Genomic DNA, 23,871 nt, shown 5'->3' with positions numbered 1-23,871 from the left:
GTGATGGACAGGGAGGCCTGGCGTGCTGCGATTCATGGGGTCGCAAAGAGTCGGATACGACTGAGCGACTGAACTGAACTGAACTGAAGATCAGACTAATATGCAATATTATTGTTGAGCTAATATTTACTGTGTGATTACTATGTGTTGGGTTAAGCATTTTATAAATATAATCATTTAATATACATGTACACACACACACACAAAACCATGAAATGAGTATTATTTTAAACCTCATTTTCCAGATAAGAAACCAAACACGCACTAGTAAGTGGTAGAGACAAACCCAAATTTGACTCCCAAACTCATGTTTAACTACCAAACCACACTGTTTCTAATGGATTCTTTTCTTTACTTATTCAATTAAGAAACATCTGTTGAGCACCTGCTGTGGACATGATGTTTGACCTCACAGAGACGACAGTTTTATGGTGGATAGTTTCAAGTAAAAGGACAATTACAATCAATATGATGAAAGTTAAAATACAGGTTGTACAGGATACCAGCATCTAACCCCGGCAGAGGAGGTCAGAAAAAGACTTCCTGGAGGTGTAAGCAGAGGATATGGCAGGAGAAGGGTGTTCCAAGTAAAAGAACAGCAGACACAAAGCCCTAGTAATAAGACAGAAGATGGCAGATTGGAGCTTAGGAAGTAATCTGGACTAGTGACTTGCCTTTGGAAACCATAAGCATTTTCTCTAAGTATTCTTGCAGTAATACCTTACCTAAATAATCACATATTTCTGTTAGTGGCTCACTGCCAGCAACCAGAAATGTTTGTTGAGTTAGTTGCAGGAAGGTGAAGAGAACAGAAATTACCACGAATTCTTGAATAACTAGGTCTAGTGCATATAAAATTTAGAACACTACTAGGAAGCAGAAGCACAGAGCTTTATTCATTTGACTGTGAAAAAAAAAAAAACTCCATACGTGCACAAGTAAGACAGGTTTCTGTTCTTCACTGACTACTAAAGGACGTTAAAGGCATCCTGCTGTATTCATGCTACAAGCTATCAAAGTAGTCCTGGGGCATTGTACCAGCAGCTGAAGTTCAGTTCCACAGGTGAAGGACTACAGTTGGTGATAATAAAAGTAAACAGTAGGGCTGAAAACACTGTCACAACTCCCCAATGAGATGACAGTTCTCCCTCTGAGTCATGTACCATTTTATGCCTTTATTTCAGGACTTAGCGTCATCTATCCTACCAAACAGTAATTTGACATTCACTCACCTTCTCTTTTTCTAGAGCATAAATCACTAGGGGCAGGGAATTTATCCTTTATCTTGATAAGCTCCACAGTAGCGGGCACTGTGATTGAACAGTTTAAGTGTACCACAAATGTCTACTCAACTGCATGGAGTAGTAACAGATAACGGCACTGAGAAAAGGGATAACTGGATTATACTATCTAGCTGTCTGTAATCGGACAAGCAGAAGAAATGAAATCACCAGCATTTTTTTAATATAAGATTTTGAACTGCCATATTAACCTATAATCAGATGTAGACCTTACTGAATTTTTTTTTAATTGGAAGATAATTGTTTTCCAATGTTGTATTGGTTTCTGCCCTACCGAATCTTTGAATTACCAGATGTCTTAAAAATATATTATTTATTACCAGTATGTAGAAAACAATGATATCAAGCTCATACAACAAATTATACAATTTTAAATACTTAGAAAAAATATCTTCAGATTATTACTTATCTGGCCATTTAGAAAAAATATCTTCAGATTATTACCTATCTGGCCATTTATGCTTGTCAATTTCCATTAAAGTGGAGGTTCCTGATTTGGGCTGCTCACGAGAACCACAAACAGAGCCACAGATGGAGTTCTTATGCAAACTCTGAACCCCCAGGAAGCATGACTTCACTGGTCTAGGAAAGGGTCTGTTAGGCTCCCTGGTTATTCTCAAGTGTAGTTAAGGTTGAAAACCACTGTTACAAATTAAGTCACATTTAAGTTGCACAGAAGTACCCAACCATATACATGGAGCTTGTAAATACTTTTAAAATGTTGACATTAAAACAAACAAACAAAAAAAAGCTGCTCATTAGGAAATGTTCATGAAGGGTAATTAGAAAATTTTCCAGTGTACCTGCTTAAAAGTATTGGATAAGATTTTGTAGGAAAAAGACACAAACACTGAAGTAAAGTCTGCACTGGTCAAAGTACATGTAACCAATTGAAAAACTTATCAAAAATGACTGAATCATGGCAAACTGTGACAAGGAGCTTGGTTTACACTCCAATCTACTTTCACAGTAGGCTGGGATTGAAAACAGTTTTAATAATGCTCTAGCTCAGGTGTAGTCACAGCACAACCTGGAGACAATTCAAATATAGCTTTCTTACTGCACTAAATGGGCTTCCCAGGGGCTCAGTAGTGAAGACTCCGCCTTTCAACACAGGAGATGCAGGTTCAATCCCTGGGTCAGGAAGAAGGAAATGGCAACCCACACCTGGATTCTTGCCTGGAGAATTCCATGGACAGACGGAGCCTGGCAGGCTACAGTCCATGGGGTCAGAGAGAGTCAGACATGACTTAGCAACTAAACAACAACAACTGCACTACACGTTTCAAATCAAAGTCTGGATTAGATAGAAAGAAGACGAGGAAAGCAAACAAGAATTCTGAAAGTGTGGTAGAAATAATACAGGAAAAGACTAAGAAGGTTCAATGAATACAAAATTCTCAAAAGTTGAGGAAATCATATTCTCAAGACCAAGCTTAAATTCCAGCAACAAAACAAAAAGAAAACCACAATAAGGCACATGATATTCAAACCACTGAAAACCAAGAAGAGAAAAATCTAAATGAAGACTGAGAAAAAGACATGTTGCATACAATTCAGATCCAACATTAAGTAATAAAGAGTACTGCAAGTGTTAAACTGCAAGCGTTAAGTAGGTGAGTGGATAAATATAAAAGATCATTTTTCTCGGTTCTAACTTTCTAAAAACCTAATTTACTGTTAAAAGCAAGAAGAATAACAACTTACTGAGAGATCTGTAACAAAGGTCAATCCTCATTATTTACAGATTCTGCTTCTGTGGATGTGCCTACTTGCTAAAATTTACTTGAAACCTCAAAATCAATATGCTCTGTGCTTTATCAGTCATTTGCAGACATGCAGAAAAGGTGAAAAATCTGTCACTCTGCATATTTCCAATTGAAACTGAACAAGGTGATGCTTTTGCCTTCTTGTTTCAGCTCTCATAGTGTAAAATGCATGTCCTTTTCATGGTCTATTTAGTGCCATGTGTTCTGGACTTGGGGGCTTTTTGATGGCGACTTCTCTGCTTAAAATGGCTGATGTGCTGTCTGCTGTTCCTAAATGCAAGAAGGCTATAATGTGCCTTATGGAGAAAATGTGTGCTAGATAAGCTCCATTCATGCGTGAGTGACAGGGCTTCTGTACATGAGGTCAATATTAATGAATCAACAATATATACATTAAATAAGGTATTTTTAAGCAGAGACATATACAAAACAAGGTCATGTATTTCCTGGTTGACAAAACTGTATCCTGAATGCTCACAGGGACGTAGCCCTGTGTTTTCCCTGAAGCAATGGTGCAGTATTCACTAATACAATGTTTGAGATCATGTTATAAATACCACAAGTAATGAGACTCAACTGTATGCAGTAATCAAGTATGTGACAACAACAGCACAAATGACGACAGAAAAAAGAAATATACTATTCCAAGGACGCACTGCATCACAGTAGTGATTTACGTCACAGTAGTGCACAGCACAGCACCACGCGTTTCAACAGGAGGATACTGTTTAAAGGCAGTTTATGCTAAGATTATGATAAAGCGACAGTTGGCAAATATTTTCTATAAAAGGCCAGAGAGTAATTATTTTAGGTTTGGTGGCCCATACAGTCTCTGTTACAGCTACTTAAGTCCACTGTTGTTCATGAAAGCAGCCATGGGCAAGATACAAATGAACAAGCATGCCATGTTCCCATAAACTTTATTCGTAAAAGAAGATAATGGGGCAGACTTGGCCCAAAGATGTAGTTTGTTGACCGCTGCACTCGAGCAACTGCTAAAAGGAATTTTAGGAGTGTAATAAAACAACAGTTAAAAACAAATGGAATTACATAACATACTCAATTTAAAAGAAGGCAGGAAAAAGAGAAAATGATTCAAGACCTAAAGAGAAAAAACAATATATTTAAATTCATTTATACTAAAACTTGTGTTAAACACAAAGTCTAAGCACTTGAAAAGCAGAATTTGACAGAGTAAATTTAAAAAGCATGACCCAACCACATGCACTCTACAAAAAGCCCACATTACACATGAAGGTACAAGAGAGATTATAAGCAAAAACATGTGAAAAGGTACCACAATGCAAAAACTAAACAAAAAAAAGGCAGGAATGGTTATATTCTACCAAAGTTGACTTCAGAATAGGATATATAACCAGATATAAAGAAGAAAAGTTATACTAAAAAAGGGATCAACGTATCAAAGGATGTAAAAATCTCAAATGTGCTTGCAAATTACAGAGCTTCAAAAAACATGAAGTAAAAATTGATTAAAACTGAAAGGGAAAAAAACTGAAAGGAGAAACAAACAAAACTAAAATTATAGCTGGGAGATTTTAATACTACTTTCTTAGTACATTACAGAATAAAAAGAAATCCATAAAGATATAGAAAACACGATCAACCACTTGACCTGTTATTTATAGAAAACTCCACTATACAAAAGCAAATACATGTTTTGTAAACTGCAAATATAACACACAGAATATACTGAAGGACACAGTCCTACACCATAAAACAAATCTCAATAAATATACAGGTTGAAATCATACAAAGTATACTCTTGAGCCAAAACTGAAATAAAAGCGAGAAATCAATACAATAGAAAAATATCTGAAAAACCTCCAAATTCTTCCAAATTAAACAATCAATGGACCAAAGAAGATATCATAAGAGAAATCAGGCAGTTAACTGAATAAAATAAAAATATATCAAAGTCTGTGATACGCAGCTACAGTAGTGGTTGGAGGGAAACTTATACCACCAGATTTATAGCACTTATATTAAAGGGAAAAAGACTAAGCTTCTACCTTAAAAAAACTGAAAAAATAAAGCAAGTTAAACCCCAAAGGAGGTAGAAAAAAGGGGGGAGAAAGACAACAATAGAGAAAAATAATTAAAACCAAGAACTACTTCACTGAAAACAAAGTTGATAAAAACCTGTAGCCAGAAAGAACAAGGACTGAGAAGGGGAATAAACACAGAAATTATAAATATTAGGAATGAAAATGACACCATTACCAGAAATCCTACAGATTTTAAAGGATAATGAGAGAACATAATGGATTTGATAACTTGCATGAAATGAAAATTTTCCTCTAAAGACACAAATTACCAAGGTTCACTCAGAAAGAAGTAGACACTTGAATAGCTCTATGTGCACTGAAGAATAGAAATTGAGTTTAAAACCTCCTCATAAAGAATATTTCAGGCCCAGGTGGCTTCACTGGTGAGCTCTATCAAACACTTCAGAAAGTAATATCAATTTTACACAAATTTCTTCAGAATACAGAAGAGGGAGGGAAATAATTCCAAAATCATTTTGTGAGACCAATAATACCCTGTTAACAAAACCACACAAAGATAATAGAAGAAAAAAACGACAGGTAAATCCTAAGAAAATATAGGTAAACTGAATCAAACAAAGTATAAAAAGGAAAATATATGGTGACCAAGAGAGTTTGTTCCACAAATGCAAGGTTGGTTCAACATTTCCAAGTAAGTCAATGTAACTCATCATATCAACAGAGAAAAATACATAGATGGAGAAAAAGTACTTGATAAAATTCACAATCATTTGAGATAAAAGTTTTAGCCAACTAGGAACAGGAACTTCCTCAACCTGATGAAAAACATCTAAAAAACTTTATTTGACACCTAATGATAAAAGACTGAATGCTTTCCTTTTAATATTGGGAACAAGGCACAAACGTCCTCTCATCACTTCTATTCCATATTGTACTACAGGTTTAGCCTCCAGTACAAAACAAGAAATGAAATATTGGAAGATGAGACATAAAACTGCATTTGCAAAAGACAAGATCATCTATGTAGAGAACCCTAAAGAAACTTAAAAGTTACTAGAACTAGTTTAGCAAGACTGCAGGATAGTGTGATGTACAAAAAAAATTATATTTCTAAATGCTAAAATGAAAAATCAGAAATTAGAAAATTTAAAAACCTCATTTAAAACTGCATCAGAAACATGAAACACAGGTAATAAATAATGTACACAATTCTGGTGGGCTTTTTGATATAAACCACAAAGCTGATTTTAACATTTATATGAAAATGCAAAGGATGTTAATTGGGCTAAACAGTTTTGAAAAAAAGGACAAAGTTGGAGGACTTTACACACCTGACATCATATCGTCATAAAACCAGAGAATTCAAGACAATGTGGAATTAGTTTAAGGATATCCCTGGGGGGGGAAGATCCCCTGGGGAAGGAAATGGCAACTCACTCCAGTATTCTTGCCAGGAGAATCCCACGGACAGTGGAGCCTAGCGGCTACAGTCCATGGGATCACGAGAGTTGGGCATACTGAAGCAGCTTAGGACAGACGCAGTTTAAGGATACACACATATGTTGACAAAACAAAACAGTATGACTGTGTCCTTACAAAAGGGAAAAATTTGTAGACACAGTCAGATACTTGTAAATAGAAAACGAAGTGAAGACACAGAGAGAACATGACACACAAGCCTTGGCTTCGCTGGTGGCTCAGCTGGTAAAGAGCCTGCACACATGTGGGAGACCTGGGTTCCATCCCTGGGATGGGAAGATCCCCTGGAGAAGGGAAAGGCACCCACTCCAGTATTTTGGCCTAGAGAATTCTCCAGTCCATTGCAAAGAGTCAGCCACGATTGATCATCTTTCACTTTCACCAGAAGCTGGGAGAGAGGCATGGAACAGATTCTTGCTCAGTCTTCAGAAGGAACCAACTCTACTGATCTCCGATTACATGTCTAGCCTCAAGAACTGTCAGAAAATAAACTCCTGTTGTTTAAATTATGTAGCTGTGGTACTTTCATATAGCAGCTCCACGAAACTAATAGATCACCGATAAAAAGAGCTAAAATTAGGGCTTCCTTGGTGGCTCAGTGGTAAAAAGTATACCTGCCAATGCAGGAGACATGGGATCAATCCCCGATCCGGGAAGATCCCACATGCCACACAGCAACTAAGTCTGTGCGCCAAAACTGCTGAGCATGTGCCCTAGAGCCCACGTGCCACAACTACGTGTGCCTAGAGCCCACGTGCCACAACTACATGTGCCCTAGAGCCCACGTGCCACAACTACATGTGCCCTAGAGCCTGTGCTCCGCAACAAGAGAAGCCACCTCAGCAAGAAGCTCACGCACTGCAGCTAGACAGTAGCCTCCGCTCACTACAACTGGAGAAAAACACCCACACAGCAACAGAGACCCAGCACAGCCAAAAAATACATGTAAAAAAAGACCTAAAATTATGAAACTTCTAGAAGAAAACATAGGACAAAATCTTATTTTCATTTAGGCAAATATGTTTTTCATATGAAACAAAAGCACCATCCATAAAGGAAAAAATTTATTGTACTTCATTAAAATTAGAAACTTTGGCTCTCCAAATAACATTGTTAAGAGTGACAAATAAGAGTATGGTATAATTAAAAGTATTTAACTTATATCAGATAAAATAGAATTAAAGCCAAAAACTAAAGTGGTCAATTCAACAAGAGGATATACATTTGTAAATATGCACCCAAACAGAGATACCTCAATATATAAGCAAACATTTTAAAAAACTGAAGGGAGAAATAGACAGCAATACACTAGTAACAGGGGGCTTCAGTATCTCACTGTTGGACTTCCCTGGTGGTCCAGTGGTTAAGAACCTGCCTGCCCATGCAGGGAACATGGCTTCAACCCCTGGTCTGGGAAGATTCCACATGCCATGGGGCCAATAAGCCAGAGCACCACAACTACTGACGCCTGCATGCCTGGAGTCCCTGCTCTGCAACAAGAGACCTCACCACAACGAGAAGCCCTCACACCACAGCAGAGAGTACCCCCACTTGCTGCAACTAGAGAAAGCCCGCATACAGCAATCGAGACCCAACTCGGCCATAAATAAATTAAAAAAAAAAAAAACCCACTGTCAATAATGGATAGATAATCCAGATGGAAAATCAGTAAGGAATACTGAATTTAGGCTACAAATACACTTAATGAAAATTTACAGAACATTTCATGCAAAAGCAGCAGAATGTATATTCTTTTCAAGCACACAGAGAACACTCCCCAGGGTGGATCAGATGTTACAGCACAAAACAAATCTTAATAAATTTAAGAACAGTGAATCATATCAAGCCATCTTTTCTGACCACAACAGTGTGAAACTACAAATCAATCAGAAGGGAAAAACACTGGAAAATTCACAAATACGTGAAGATTAAACAACATACAACTGAATAGCCAACAAGTCAAAGTGAAATCAACAGAGAAACAAAAAAATATCGAGACAAATAATGGAAACACAATATACTCAAATTTATGGGACGCAGCAAAAGCAGTTCCAAGAGGGAAGTTCATAGCAATAAACACCTACGCTGAGAAAAGAAAGATCTCAAATAAAGAACCTAACTTTATATCTCAAGCAACTATAAAAAGAAGTAGTAGTAGTAGAAGGAGGGAAATAAAGATCATAGCGGAAATAAATGAAATAGAAACTAGAAAGACAACAGAAAACAAATCAATAAAGCTAAGAGCTGGGTTTTTAAATAGATAAAATAGAGAAGCCGTTATACAGACTTAACAAGAAAAAAGACAAGTTTCAAATACAATTACAAATGAAAAAGAAGAAATTACAACTGATACCACATAAATACAAAGGATAAGAGGCTACGATGAACAATTACACACCAACAAACTGGACATTTAGAAGTGGATAGATTCCTAGAGATGTGCAACCTACCAATCTTGAATCATAAAGGAGTAGAAAATCTGAACAGATCACTTAATAGTAAGGAGGTTACATCAGTAACCAAAAACCTCTCAACAAACAAAAGATAAGAACCAGAGGGCTTTAATGGTGAATTCTACCAAATGTTTAAATAACAATCCTTCTCAAATTCTTCTGAAAAACAGAAGTGGGGGGAATACTTTCAAATTCATTTTATGAAACCACCATCATTATCCTGATAATAAAGCCAGATAAGGACACTACAAGAAAATTACAGCCTAGTATCCCTGATGAACACAAACACAAATACCCTCAACAAGATATCAGCAAACTGAGTTCATTAAAAGCATCATATTCTCTTGGTGAGGGTGAAATAGGAGAGCAAAAATGGCTAGCTTAAAACTCAATATTCAAAGAACTAAGATTATGGCATCCAGTCCCATCACTTCATGGCAAATAGACGGAGGAAAAAAAATGGAAACAGTGACAGACTTTATTTTCTTGGGTTCCAAAATCACTGCAGACTGTGACTGTAGCCATGAAATTAAAAGACGCTTGCTCCTTGGAAGAAAAGCTATGACCAACCTAGACAGCATATTACAAAGCAGAGACATCACTTTGTCAATAAAGGTTTGTATAGTCAAAGCTATGGTTTTTCCAGTAGTCATGTATGGATGTGAGAGTTGGACCATAAAGAAGGCTGAGCACTAAAGAATTGATGCTTTTGAACTATGGTGTTGGAGAAGACTCTTGAGAGTCCCCTGGACAGCAAGGAGATCAAACCAGTCAATCCTAAAGGAAATTAACCCTGAACATTCATTCAAAGCACTGATACTGAAGCTTCAATACTTTGGCCACCTGATGCAAACAGCTGACTCATTAAGACCTTGATGCTGTGAAAGACTGAAGGCAGGCGAAGCAGGTGACAGAGGATGAGATGGTTGGATGGCATCGCTGATTCAATGGACACGAGTTTGAACAAACTCCAGGGGACAGTGAAAGACAGGGAAGCCTGGCGTGCTACAGTCCATGAGGCTGCAAAGAGTCAGGCATGACTCAGCAACTGAACAACAAGAACAAACAATCAAGTGGCATTTATTCCAGGGATGAAAGGATTTTTTCAACACACCACATTAACAAAATGCAGCATCCATTCACGATAACACCTCTTAACAAAGTGACTGTAGAAGGGATGTACCTCAACATAATAAAGACCATATATTATCAGCCCACAGCTAACATCATATTCAATGTTGAAAGGGTGAAAACTTTTAAGATCAGGAACAAGACAGGACGTCCACTCTTACTACTTTTATTCACCATAGTATTTACTGGAAGTCCTAGTCAGAGCAGTTACACAACAGAAAAAAGGCATACAAATCAGAAAGGAAGAAGCAAACTGTACATGTGCAGATGAAATGACACTATATACACAAAATCATAAAGGCTCCACCAAAAAACCTGTTGGGATTAACTGAAAACTTCAGTAAAGTTGCAGGATACAAAGTCAATATACAAAAATCAATTACATTTCTATTAATATACACTAATAACAAATCATTGGAAAGAGAACAATTTTATGTGCCATGCATCAAAATCCAACTGCAGAAGACATAAATAAAAGGAAAGATCTCTATGTTCATGAGCTAGAAGAATTAATATTGTTAAGATGTTCACACTACCCAAAATGATCTACAGATTCAATGTAATTCCTATCAAAATTCCAATGGTATTTTTCACGAAAAAAAAATCTTAAAATTTGTATAGAATCACAAAAGATTCTAAATAGCCAAAGCAATCTTAAGAAGAACAAAGGTGGAGGTATCATGCCTCTGATTTCAAACTATACTTCAAAGTCACAATACTGGCATAAAAATGGACATGTTAAGTGAATGAAAAAGAACAGAGCCCAGACATAAACCCATCATGTATGGTCAATTAATTTATAACAAAGGAGCCAAGAATAAACAAAGGAAAAGGGCAGTCTCTTTGATAAATGGTGCTGGGAAAACTGAACAACCACATGCAGAAGAATCAAACTTAAGTCCAGTCCTACACTATACAAAAAATCAACTGAAAATGGAATGCAGACTTGAACACAAGACCTGAAACCATAAAACTCCTAGAAGAAAACATAGGAGGGTAAACTCCTTCACACTGATCCTAGCAATGATTTTTTGCTTTTGACATGAGCAGCAAAAGCAAAAATAAACAACTGTGATTAAATCAAACTAAAAGCTTCTCTATAGCAAAGGAAACCATTAAAAAATGAACTGGAGAAAATATTTGCAAATCTTATATCTGATAAAGGATTAATATCCAAATCATATAAAGAACTCATAACACACTATCAAAAGAAAACAACAACTAGCCCTACCTATCAATTAAGAGTAAAAAATGGGCAGAGGAACTTAATATCCATTTTTCCAAAAAAGATATACAAATGGCCAACAAGTAAATGAAGAAGTGTTCCATCAATAACCAACAGGGAAATGCAAATCAAAACCACAGTGAGGTTGTCATCTCCCACCTGTTAGAACTGCTATTGTCAAAAGGGTAACAACACATACTGACAAGGATGTGGAGAAATGGGAACCCTGGTGCACTGTCGGTGGGAATGTAAATTGGTACAGGCACTATCCAACAATACAGAGGCTCCTCAACAAATTAAAAATAGAATTACCATGAGATCCAACAATTCCACTTCTAGTATAAAGTCAAAGGATATGAAATTACTCTCTTGAATGAAATCTGCACCCTCATGTCAGTGCATCATTATTTACAATAGCCAAGACATGGAAACAACCTCTATCTCCACTGATAGATGAATGGATACAGAAAATGTGATGTGTATATACAAAGAGAGACAATGATATATTATTCAGCCATAAAAGGAAGGAAATCCTACTATTTGCAATAATATGGATGGATCTTGAAGGCATTATGATAAGTGAGATAAGTCAAACAGAGAAAGACAAATACCATATGATTTCACTTACATCTGGAATCCACAAAAACCAGAGCTGGTGATTATTAGAGCCAAGGGGTCAAAGGTGGGGAAATGGATACAGTGGTCAAAGGGTACCAATTTCTTATTATAACATAAATAAGTTCTGGCAATATAATGTACAACATGGTGACTGCAGTTAACAATATTTTCTATCTGAAAGCTGTTAAGAGAATGGATCTTACAAGTTCTCATCACAAGAAGAAAAAAACTATGTGTTTTTTCCTGGTTCACAGCACCAGAAATTGCTGTGGGGATTAAGTAGAAAGTGTGCATGAAGCTCTTGATGTAGAGCAGGCACAAAATAAATGCTGTCAATTATAGTCTTCCTCTTTTCCGCTCCCGTATCATTGCTTACCCTGATTCTTTTGCCTTGGTATATACTCCTTCCCTCCCATATTGCTGAAAGGTTATTAATTCTTCAAGTATCAGATGAAATGCTACATTTCATATGAAGCCTTTCACATCTTTTTATCAACCTGAGAAGAGCACTTTTTATCTTAGCTTCACGTTTTACTTTTCATATTTTACTGTGGTAAATGTTTCCCTTACCAAACTATAAGCTTTTGGAGGGAAGGGACAAGATATGGTTAATCTACTCCCTAAAATTTACCAGTCCTCTACCTTTAGAAGGTTTAATACATAAATTTACTAAGCACAGAAATAAGAAAAGCAAGTATGCCCATCAGAGTTTGGGGCGTTAACCTGGAGTTGTGCATGTGCAGGTAGTGAAGTAAGTCATTAGCAAGCAAGAATCCAAGACAAGAGAGAAGATGAAAAGAAGAGAACTTCTGACATGGTTTTTCCATCTCTCAGATAAGTTAGGGATCCATGAAACCTCTCTATAGAACCCCAGAAACTGAGCTGTCTCCCTTAAGATTTCTTTTCAGTTGGGACTTGAGTACGTTGTTCCTTGATACTCCATTCTCCGTCTCTAGAGTAAAGACCTAAATTTAGATTAAATGATTCAGAATTTCACAGTTGAAATTACATATTAGATAACACTCCAACTCAATCATTTGACAGATATGGAAATGTAATCCACAGAAGTTAAACTATGCAAAGTTATACAGTTAATAAACAACAGATCTGGGGAATTCCCTGGTGGTTTATGGGTCAGAACTCTGTGTTCTCAATGCTGAGGTCCTGGGTTCAATCCCTGGTTGAGGATCTAACATCCGGTAATCGTGTGGGGTAGCCAAAACAAACATACAAACAAACCCACTAAAGCTGACCCATTTACAAGCTCAGTACTCTTTTTCACTATACTTAAACAGTTAGAATTCTAGCATATGTCAAAATGAGTGTATAATATGACCATGAGACATATATGCTATATATTTTTGCCAAATACATCCCCATATTACCACAATACTGATTCAAATTCAGTCCACCATGGTATTCATTTTATGCTGGCTATCTCTGAAATTAATAATTCTATTTTATATTTGCATGAAGTTTTACCCTGAGTTATCTTTTATTGAGCTGTATCTTGTCTATTTCTTTGGTGTCACTAGAATTTTTCATGGATTATAATTTCCCAAGCACTTGACCAATCTGACCCAATTTTCATATCTATATTAATGAAGGAGCAACATTAACCCTATATAATCCTGTAGATAATCAGTATGCCTCTGTAGAAATAAAACAACTAAGTAAAGTTTCCAAAGGTCAAAAACTCAGTAATAAAAACTCTACCAAAACATTAGTTATGATTTCTAGAGGGCTCAAAAAAAGAGAAATAATAAAAGTTACAAACTATATTTAAGTCAAAAACCTTAAAGTTAAAAGCCAGCAAAAATATTTATTAAAATCTGTTAACATTTGATGAAAGGGAAACTAAAAGCAAAGACACTTAAAGACATATAGATGGTCTACAGATCTACACAAAGATATCTAACCTTACTTTAGGCCACATTTAAATAGATGTCACTGTTAACACAGAGGAGATATGGGTCATTTTTACAAACCACATAACATTTTTTGACTGTTAATTACTTCTACATTAGAAGATAAGGACAAACCACATGAAGCATAAGGAACTGAAACAAAAACAGTAAGAGGAGGAGCATGAACCCAAATATATTAATCTTACTGATAGAATTTTTAAAACATGAAGTATACTAATTTGTTTGAAACATAGGCTTGGTCCATTAAAAAGAAAGTCATACCAATTCATACTACTTATATGCAGAGTTTTATGATAAAATGTAGAACATACCAGCTCATCCATCAAATCAAGAATACTAAAGAAATTCAGCTAAGAGTCCTTAAAAAATGGCAGGGTATGGGGCAGAGGATGAGGGGATGAAAGAAAATAAAATCACCCTCAATTTTTAAATGTTCATGTATTTTGATATATATTAAAAACTCGTTTACCTAATTTTTAAGAGACAGACAGAGTGTGGTCCTCCGGCAGTTTAAGTGAAATCAGGATCAAAAGGGAATGAAGAGGGTGTACAAAAGGGCGGCACACAGGGCCCCTGGGAAGGAGAGGTGTGGACCTGGACTCCGCTGCCTGGATGGCTGGGCCCCGTCCTCTCGGTAAGTACCCTTGATGCCTTTTTTGTGCCTCCTATTAATACCTGCTGACTTTTCTCTGAAAACAAGTGAGATTGCTTAAGTCCTCTTGGCTTTACACTGCTTCTCCTGCTCTTAAAGAGACAAACTGAAATAGTATTTTAAAGCTTGGATATAGTCTCCAGCTATTAGACTCTGACATTTCAGACTATAAGCTTTTAGTCTATTAGGACTCTCTCCCAAACGGTCAGAATTAGGATATAAACACCTGATTCATCCATATGAGTTCACTCATTGTTGTATGCATAATTTATAGAAAAGCAACAGAAACAATATTAATTAGAAAAACTGTTGACATAAATAGCATGCACAGTACCTTTTGATAAACAATGGAGCAGACGAGGTCCTTGACAGCAGATAAAGATAGTTCCTGGGCTTCGATGGTAATGCTCTCCCGTGTAAGGCCAATCTGCAGCAGAAATGAGACTGTATGCACTGAGCCTCTGGAGTTCGTGAGCGACGGTGCACTGAAGCTTCCATTAGAGAGTCGCGAAGAGAGTCCTGTTTTAGGACTTGAACACGGAGAAGGAGCTGGAAGCACAGCAGGAAGAGTGGCAGGTATTACAGACTTCTGAGCTGATGGAGGAGAATTGTTTGCAGACATCTGCCTTTCTTTAATCTTTTAAAACAGTTGTCAATTCTTTTTCAATGGTTATGAAGAGGCCTTAAAATCACAGCGGTAAAAAAATGACTGTAGTTTTGGATTTAGTTGAAAGCTTCTTTATTTCCTCTTTTAAGCCACTCATGCTGATGATGGCAAGTTCTACAACTGTGAGTTGACTATACCAAAGGTCCCACTTCCCTTAGTATCAGTCCCATCAAAAAAGTCTTGTTGTTAGGACCACAACCAGGGTTTTGGGAAGGATTTAACATCACTGAATTATCCTCATCAGAAAAGAGTTGGCATTGTTTATCTACTAAACATCTTCACCTATTTTCTTTTAAGTCTACTCTTGTTTCTCTCTTTTAATTTCAGAAAATACATAATGAATAAGAGTTGTTTTTCTGTCAAATAAAATCCTCCTAGTTTAAAAATTAAAAAGTGTTTAGGATTAATCTATTCAGTTCGTATCCTTTGGTTCATTGATCTAATGGGACACTTTCTCAAATGTCCACACCTTATATCACCTTCTCACATGTCCTCATTTTCATTTTGAAGGAGTAAATTTTTCCAAGATTAAGCACAAAGCTTTTTAAAATAGAACAGGTATGTTCCACTTGATAAACGCGTCCATTGAGAAAGGTTGATGCTTTCTGAAATGTAGGTAGCCTGGAAGAAATTTTTTAAAAACTTTTAGTACTTTATACTCACTTAACGTTATTTTTAAATTGCAAGAATCTTTATGCTTTCTTTAAATAAGTTTTGGTTGTATGTTTATAATTCACCAATAAATTTTAATGGGCAGCCATTTTATTGGGGCCTAGTTATCACAGCCCATAATTTCAGGGACAGTCTCCTGCTCAAAAGACAAAACAGAAACAAAACAGACTCCTGACATTCCTCACTAACACTTGAAACTTAAGGAAGGTCAAAACACTTTATTCCACAAACAACTGAGTTATGAGAAAAACAGAAGGGACAAAAAGAAAAGTAAAACCGATATTGTCATAGAAATAACATAAGTACCACTCGGTTGTACAAAAGATATATAATACTGCCCTAATGTAAATAAGAGTATTCTTCTTTGTATTAAAAGTTTAAATCTAGACAGAAAACTAAAAAAGCATATACTAAACAGTTATACGGCACACAAATAAGTGTAAAAGACATAATTAAGACAGGAAGATCGGAAAAAGTGATCTTGTCACAAAAAAATTTCTAAAAGTAAAAAGGACACTAAGCACGGTTATATTTATCACAGTTTTTCATAAAGACAGTTCAAAAACTAAAAGCATGACCTCATGGCTAAGTGAAATGGCTCAAAAAGAGATGGATATTTCCGTTTAGGTTCCATCACATACCTGCAAACAATCCTAATAACAACAAAGAGTGAAGCACTCCGAGCAGCTGTAGAATGGCTCTCTGGACAGTGGTTAATAGGACTAAATAAATTAGGATGAACATAACATAAGATCAAAAACATACAGATATAGTATTAGGAATGAGAAAGTTCAGGAAAACTAAGTCTTAAGAAAAAAGTGCCTAAAGATAACAAAAGCTTTTAGAACTACATTCAGATAAACAATTTGTAACTCATCTTACATTGTACAGCACTTAACATCTTATAAACGTTTATACACTTTATCTCATGGTATGTCTTTCGAACTTGACAACGCAAATACTACTTTATTATTTTTGCAGATGAGACAACTGAAGAACTAGCAGATAAAGTAACCTGCCCAGCATCACATGGTTATTAAGAGGTGGAGTAGGAATTAGGACCTACTAGGTAGGCAAGTTTCATACTTTCCGACCCAGTGGTATCTCCACAATAACATACTATTTCTCAAAGAGAACAAGGAACTGAGAGAATCACTGCTCAGTGAGGATGTTGTTAAGGTTGAAAGAGCACAGAGAAAAGGCAGAATTGCTCAACTTGTGCTTTGCTTACCTTCTCTCAGTTTTTAAACTAAAACTGTAAAAGAGCACTGAGAACTGAAACTTGAGCCTGGTGAATAAGAGAGACTAAAAGATCTTTGAGAATACAAGTCTTCAGGTCCAGATACAATCTACTCCATATTGCAAAATCAGTAAGTGCAATCACAAATCTGACTCTTACCTTCCTCAAGAAAGAACTCAGAGAGAAATAATCATGGACTGGAGATGGAGCAGAGCTGTTTCAAGTTTTCTGGGCTAGAGGAATAGGGAAGCAATTTCAGAAACTACAGAATATAACCTTAATATTAACCCTCAGTCACACGTGAAAACAGATTATGAAAGCAAATGGTTTCTGAATACTCAGAAAAGCATATTATGATCACTAGAGGTGAGCTTGAATTCAAACAGAATAACGCCAAATCAACTATATTTACATCTTTGAAAAATGTGATTATTAGCCTTTTTAGAAGGAGAAAATAATAACTTACAGTAATTGAGTTCTTTCTGCCAGACACTGTTCTAAGCATTCCATATGTTTCCTCATTTAATCCTCACAACAATTCACTTTATAGTTGAGAAAACTGGCCTAGATACGAAAGTACTTGTCCAAGATTACACATTTAGCAAAGCCAGAAAAAAATTAAGTGTATTCTGGCTGAAACAATATTCAAGATGCTATTCCAGTAAAGAAGTTGCTTAAGTATAAGCTGGATGTTAGTGTAGTTTGCTACTCTTTATCAACTTAAAGAAACCTTTAGGAGAGTGCCTTAGAACTCTGGCCTTGATCCTGTATTATTTTTGATTATTTATAAGATTATAAAGACATGGAAAACATGCTTATAAAATCCTCAGATTGTACAGTCTGAGAGAAATAAACTAAAATTCAAGTGAACTATAACAATGACAAGTGTAAAGCTCTGCATTTCAAAAGTTAAATGTGCAATACTGAAATGGAGAAATGCTGACTTAGAACCTGTTCATTAGAGGAGTTATCAACCCAAGAGTTTAACAGCAGCTGCTATTAATAATATGGGTGACTAAAAGAACTAACATAAACCCAAATCCCAGGGACACTGAGAACACATCAGCATCAATCAGAATACTGGTTGCTAATCAGGTTACATTACCACAGTTACATTTTAACGGTTACATTACCACGGTTAACTTTTTTAAAGGCTGTATTGATTTTCAAAAACAACAGAGTATATATCCAGATTAAAGTGAAGACAATGTCATGTGACAAATTATGCATAACAAAAATGAATAAAATGATGGTCTTCAAATATCTGAAAAGGTGTTAAGAGAATAACTGTTTTTTCCCCTATTTTTAAATGGATGATTTATTTATTTCTTGTTCTTGGTGACAATATATTCACTTATGAAGTATTATCCCTACTTACACCACACGCCCAAGAAGCTGAGTTGATGGACAACTTGTGGACACAGAGCAAACGTAAGATTAAGGAATTAACAGAATAATTGGTTTATTCAGTATCACTGCAGACGGCAGAAATAGAATGAAGACAACAGCACTATTTACTTACCCTACAGGATGTTACTGAGGACTGCGCGACTATATGTACAGCACACTTCTGGCTTATCGGAGTGCTCAGTAAGTTTTAGCAATTTTCATAGTAATTAAGAGTAAAGAATTAATAATTAAGCTCCCACTTTACATTAAACTCTGCAATTAAGATATACTTTATTAAACCCTTGCTATGACCGCAGGGGAGCTGTTTAACTGTTTTACAGAAAAGAAGCCAGAGTTTCAGAATAGTTGCTTGCCCATGACTACACAGCTGAAAGTGATGGAACTGCAATTCACATCAAAGTTCCTCTGACTCCAAAGACCATGTTCTTTATACTATTTCATGTCACCTCCAACAATCTGGAACACGTTTTCTAAACATACATACCTGACTTGAGTAGTTTCCAAAAGCTGAACAAACTTCATAAAAACATTAGCAAAATATCTATGAATAATACTGCATGCAGGTTAAATACTTTAAATTACAAGATACTGCTGTGTTCAATAATAATAATTATTTTTGATGGCTGTCTTCCCACTAAATTTCCAAATAATACCTGCTAATGTTAGCTAAATAACAGTACTTGTCTTATGATTACAATCAATGATCAGTACTATCAATAACTACTGGTAAACTATGTCTTATTTTTATATTAAAGTATTTGTTAAAGTTTCAGCATGAACACAAATAGAAAAAACTAAGTGAGCTGTCTTAGCTTTTGCCCACTCATTCCGTTTTCCCTCTCCCTGTTTTGTTTTATGAACCTTGATTTGATCTGAGATATAGCATTAAACTATTAAGACTAAATACTAAAAAAACCTAATACCTCTAATTTATTTTGTCTTTATGCTTCAATCACAAAACAAATAGTACATTTTACTAATTTATAAATCAATTAGATATGTTTGTTCCTAATAGCTATGAGTTGGCAAGCATTTTTATTTGAAACATCTCAAATACTCTTTTGGGGAATTATCTGTCATATATTTTATTCAAATGAGCATATAATCTGTCACTATTGTTGAATGGAGTAAAAAAGTGGAATACTAAAGGAATCTTGAGTCCAATCTGCCCTATTATTACTACTGGGTAAAAACAAAGGCCCTGGAGGCTGGGGAACTTAACTGAGAGTTACTTCATGGTAACACCACAATTTGAGCTCTCTCTCAATCCTTCCCTACATTTACATTATCTCATTTCTTAGCAAAGCCTCTAATTATAAGAAGTTCAAAAGCAGCATTTTCATTCAACAAATGTGATGGATCAGATAGTAAAGAATCTGCCTGCAGTGTGGGAGACCTGGGTTTGATCCCTGGGGTGGGAGGATCCCCTGGAGTAGGAAATGGCAACCCACTCCAGCATTCTTGCCTGGAGAACTCCATGGACAGAGGAGCCTGGTCCATAATGTCACAGAGTCAGACATGACTGAGCGACTAATACTATACTTTATCATTTGCTAGACTGTTATGAGAAACTCTAGGGTTGTACGGCAGTGACCAAAACACACGTGGCTACTGCTCTCCCTGGAGCTTGTTGTGTGATGTGGGACACACGCATTAAACAAATATTCATATTAATAGTAAAGCAATTACAAATTATGAAAGGTGATATGACAGAGTATCCTGAGAGGACCTGATTTCAACTGAGGTCACAGGCAAGGCACCTTTAAGGAAGCTAAAACCTAAAGGATAAGTGGGAGTCAGGGAAACAGAGAGAGAAGCAAAGAGGATTCCAGAAAGACAAAACAAATCCAGCTAGTAAATACTCCAAAAGGGAAGCTCATTATTTACTGTAGCCAATGTCCTTCTTGTACTCAGTAAAGGTAACAGTGAAGAGGTACAACACTTTCTCTATTCAGAATAGCATAATATTTACCATGACTCTCTACTAGTAACAGGTTTTCCTGGATTGATTTAGTTTTGTGTGCTAGGAATGCTAACGAATGCAGATAATTTTTTTTCTTCTGTTGATAAGCACTGTATTCTTTTAATATGTAAAAAAGCATGTGGCCTTTTTCAGTGCAATACTTTACAGGTGTCCTGAAGTCAGTATCCATGTTCTACCTTGATACAGGCTTGATTTTGCTTAATAATAACCCTGATGGTGCTTTTATAGTGTATAAAAAAATCCAAATAACTTTATTGTTGGTTTTTTAAAAATCATAGTTTCTAGCAATTCCTCCATCTATTTATTTCCAAAAATGTAACTATTACCTTAGATTAATTAAGTACTATTCCTCCTAAGAGCTCAGCATTAACTAAACCGTTGCTGGTAAAATTCTGCTCATCTAAACCATGGGTATTTGCAGTTCAGTCTTTTCCACCGTCAGAGAGAACAGAGAGTAAGCACACCAAGTCCGCTCTCTCAAGCAGTGAAAAGTTTATCTGCTATTAAGCTTACAAACTTCCAGTCTACAAATTTATGTTGGGCTTGATGTATCTACATCACCTCTCTTTGCATCAGTGGTATCTGAGAAATCTGACTAGCTAACAGCCAGTGAGCTATTTCATACGTATGGTCACTATAAACTGACCACAGAAGTGGAGAAAACTTTCTTCTACACTGAAATTAAAATTAAAACATCTCCAGAACATTATCTCAAGTTTTTTCATTAATGAGACAACTGCTCCAAAGAGGCTCACATACAAGTTCAATTTGAATTACATAATCAGACTCAAAGTACTATCTGCACAGATTATGAATCACAAGCATGATTATTATTAAATCAAATTTAAAACTATATTAGCCAATAATTTCCCAATATCAAGTTCTGTAAAAGTAGTTTCTTTTTAAAATGAGCAATTAATATGGTAATATTTTCATCAACTTTAAATGACCATTTATTCTCTTTCCTCCTGTAGATTTTTCCAATTCTTATATAACTTTAAAAACCTAATGTCCGAAAACTTGATGTATTAAGCTTTTTAGGGGATATGGCAGTTTTTAGGTGAAACACGACCTACTAAGAGATATTTCTATTTGAAACAGGTCACCCCATGAAACTGAAAGCTTATGAAATTTATATATTTAAAAGACTCACTACGATTCATCTCAAGATAATAAACAAGTCAACATTCTTAACTTAGGATGGAAAACTGACTTGTCAAATATTCAAGTTCCTCTGATCAGGTCGACCACCATCTACATGACCTACTGAAGCAAAACCTAACACGAAGGCTTCTGTGACACGTTTTACATACTTTTATTAAAACTTGTAACTTCTTTTTGGCTGAAATGTCCATGCTTGCTCCGAATCCAGATGCTAACAGGAAGGAGAAGCGGGTTCCTCTATTAAGTAAACCTGGCCTAGACCTCAGTCGGGGCAACGAATCCAAAGATATGCCCCCACCCTCGCTGCATTCAAGTTGGTAAGTAAACTTGATCTAAGCAAAATTACAGCCGCTAAAACTTGAAGAACTTAAGCAGTAAGTACAAAGTAGAAACAGTATAAGAATAATACGATAATCGTTTCTAGAGTACAAATTACGGTCTTTTAAAAGTTTTCATTTGCCTCCACAGCTCATTAAGGCTGTGTCGAACCAAGTTCAGGGTGTAACTTATCCTTCCTAATCAAAGATGACACTGATAGTCTTATTTCCTGTGGGGACGGGTGTGGTTGAAGAGACAGTTACGTCCAAGCCATCAATCTGTGTATGGAAAAGTCTGCAGCTCTCACACATGCCGTCGCTCGATTTATATCCGTGCCTGCTGCACACGACAAGGCCTCTGCTTCTGACTGCGATGACTTCAAATAAAATCTCCAACAGGCAATCGAATAGTCTGTGGTTATTTTATTGCTCAAAGAAACACACGCTCTCCTCAGTGCTTCATCTTAAGAAAAACCTCCCGGGGGTGAGACTGACTCGGAACAACGCGGCAACTTGCAAAACTAAACAAGAGTCAGGAAACTGGGGTGGGGGCTTACGTTCCCTAAGCACCAACGACTCACCACTTTGAGACGGCTGCAAGGAAAAGCGGTGTAAAGAAAAGGGAAAGGCTCATCCCGAATTCGGCAGCGTGAGTGCCGCCCGTCTGGCGTCGGGAGTAGTTGGGGAGGGGGGATCCGCTGAGAGATGGAGACCGAGGGGCCGGGCGCGGTGGTCGCCGGCGTACCGTGACTTCAAGTTGGCGTCGGCGCCCTCGCCGGAACTTGGCCCCATCTGCCGGCCGCGCCGGCGCCCCCGCTCGCCGGGGCGCCCACCGCCCGCTCTTCCCGCCGCGCACTCGGCCAACTTCCCGCCCAGCCCCGGCGGCCGCCGCCCAGCCCGGCGCGGGGTCCGAGTCCCGCCGCCCTCGTTGCCGCCGCCGCGTGCGGACGGGTGGGGGAGGGGCGGCCGCCGCCAACGCCGCCTCACCCGACGGGCCGGGAGAACAAAGCGGCGGCCGCGGCGGCGCTAACTTTTTCGGTGTCTGTTCCGCGCTGCCCGAGGCGATTACTTACAGAGCCTGGCTCGGCCGGTCGTGAGAAAGTCCAAGCCTGCCAGCGTCTGGGTCCTGGAGCAGGAGCCAGCGAGGCTTCACGCGCCTCGCAGAATCCCGCCCGCCACAGGCGCCCCTTCTTCCCTCCCTCCCTCCGCCCCGTCCCGTCCTGAGGCCCGAGGGCGGGGGGCCGGGGCGCGCGAGGCGGGGGCGCGCGCGAGGCGGGGGCGCGCGGCCGGCGCGGGGCCTGCCGGGAGCTGTAGTCTCCCCGGAGCTCGAAGCCGTGGTGGCCGCGTGGGGCTGTGGCTTGACCCCGCGCGGGAGCAACAGGAGCTTCGGGTGCTTTCGGGCTCACTCTGCACCCTCCGAGATACGGAGGGGCGCGACCGTGTACATATTCCAGTTACGCACTGTACTTGATACCCATTATTGCTACTGAACTGCCTTTTTCTCTTTTGTCCTCCGCTCTGATGTAGATGATGGTGGCAAGAGGGCAGGAGGTGGTGACAAGTCCGGAACTTGCTAGGGGTCTACAGTAGAGAACAGTTTCCACACTGAGGTATCTTCTCACTGCTCCTCCAGTTTCCCTCCCCAGTGCTTAGCCTTCAGGTGGCCACTTGGCACTGCATCCCAGGGTGTTCCACACCTAGGCAGATACATCCAGAGCCCTTCACCTAAAGCAGAATAAACCGGGTCTGCCTTCAGTATGTTTTGTGTATCCTACTTGTCCATCTTTAAACTTGAGTGTGTCCCCTATCATCGGAGCAAAGTGAAGTCAAGAAT

The 23,871-nt window shown here is 37.8% G+C and overlaps 1 protein-coding gene across 8 annotated transcripts in view; it reads right to left on the bottom strand.

Moving 5' to 3' along the window:
* The window catches only part of PRKD3 (protein kinase D3), an 87,093-nt gene extending 63,772 nt beyond the window's left edge, over nucleotides 1–23,321 (bottom strand). For 2 of the 8 annotated variants that reach the window (XR_015137227.1, XM_086327441.1), the window contains exons 1-2: nucleotides 23,111–23,317; nucleotides 14,918–15,871 (exon numbers count right to left, since the gene is read on the bottom strand). Coding sequence is in view for 5 of the 8 variants with exons in the window: in XM_086327441.1 (XP_086183567.1) it covers nucleotides 14,918–15,205 (288 nt within the window). In the remaining 3 variants the exon portion in view is untranslated. Of the gene's footprint in view, nucleotides 1–14,917; nucleotides 15,872–17,321; nucleotides 17,396–22,618; nucleotides 22,925–23,110 lie in introns of those variants that run through there. The other 6 variants (XR_015137228.1, XM_086327440.1, XM_086327436.1 and 3 more) reach the window with 5 other exon arrangements.
* Nucleotides 23,322–23,871: the final 550 nt, after the last annotated feature.

Source organism: Bos grunniens, chromosome 11 (assembly GCF_055505025.1).
Source record: "Bos grunniens cultivar Pamir isolate PY7600 chromosome 11, Bosgru_T2T1.0, whole genome shotgun sequence".
NCBI lineage: Eukaryota > Metazoa > Chordata > Mammalia > Artiodactyla > Bovidae > Bos > Bos grunniens.
Note: the sequence above shows the minus strand (reverse complement) of the source record. Positions and strands in the feature narration are given on the sequence as shown.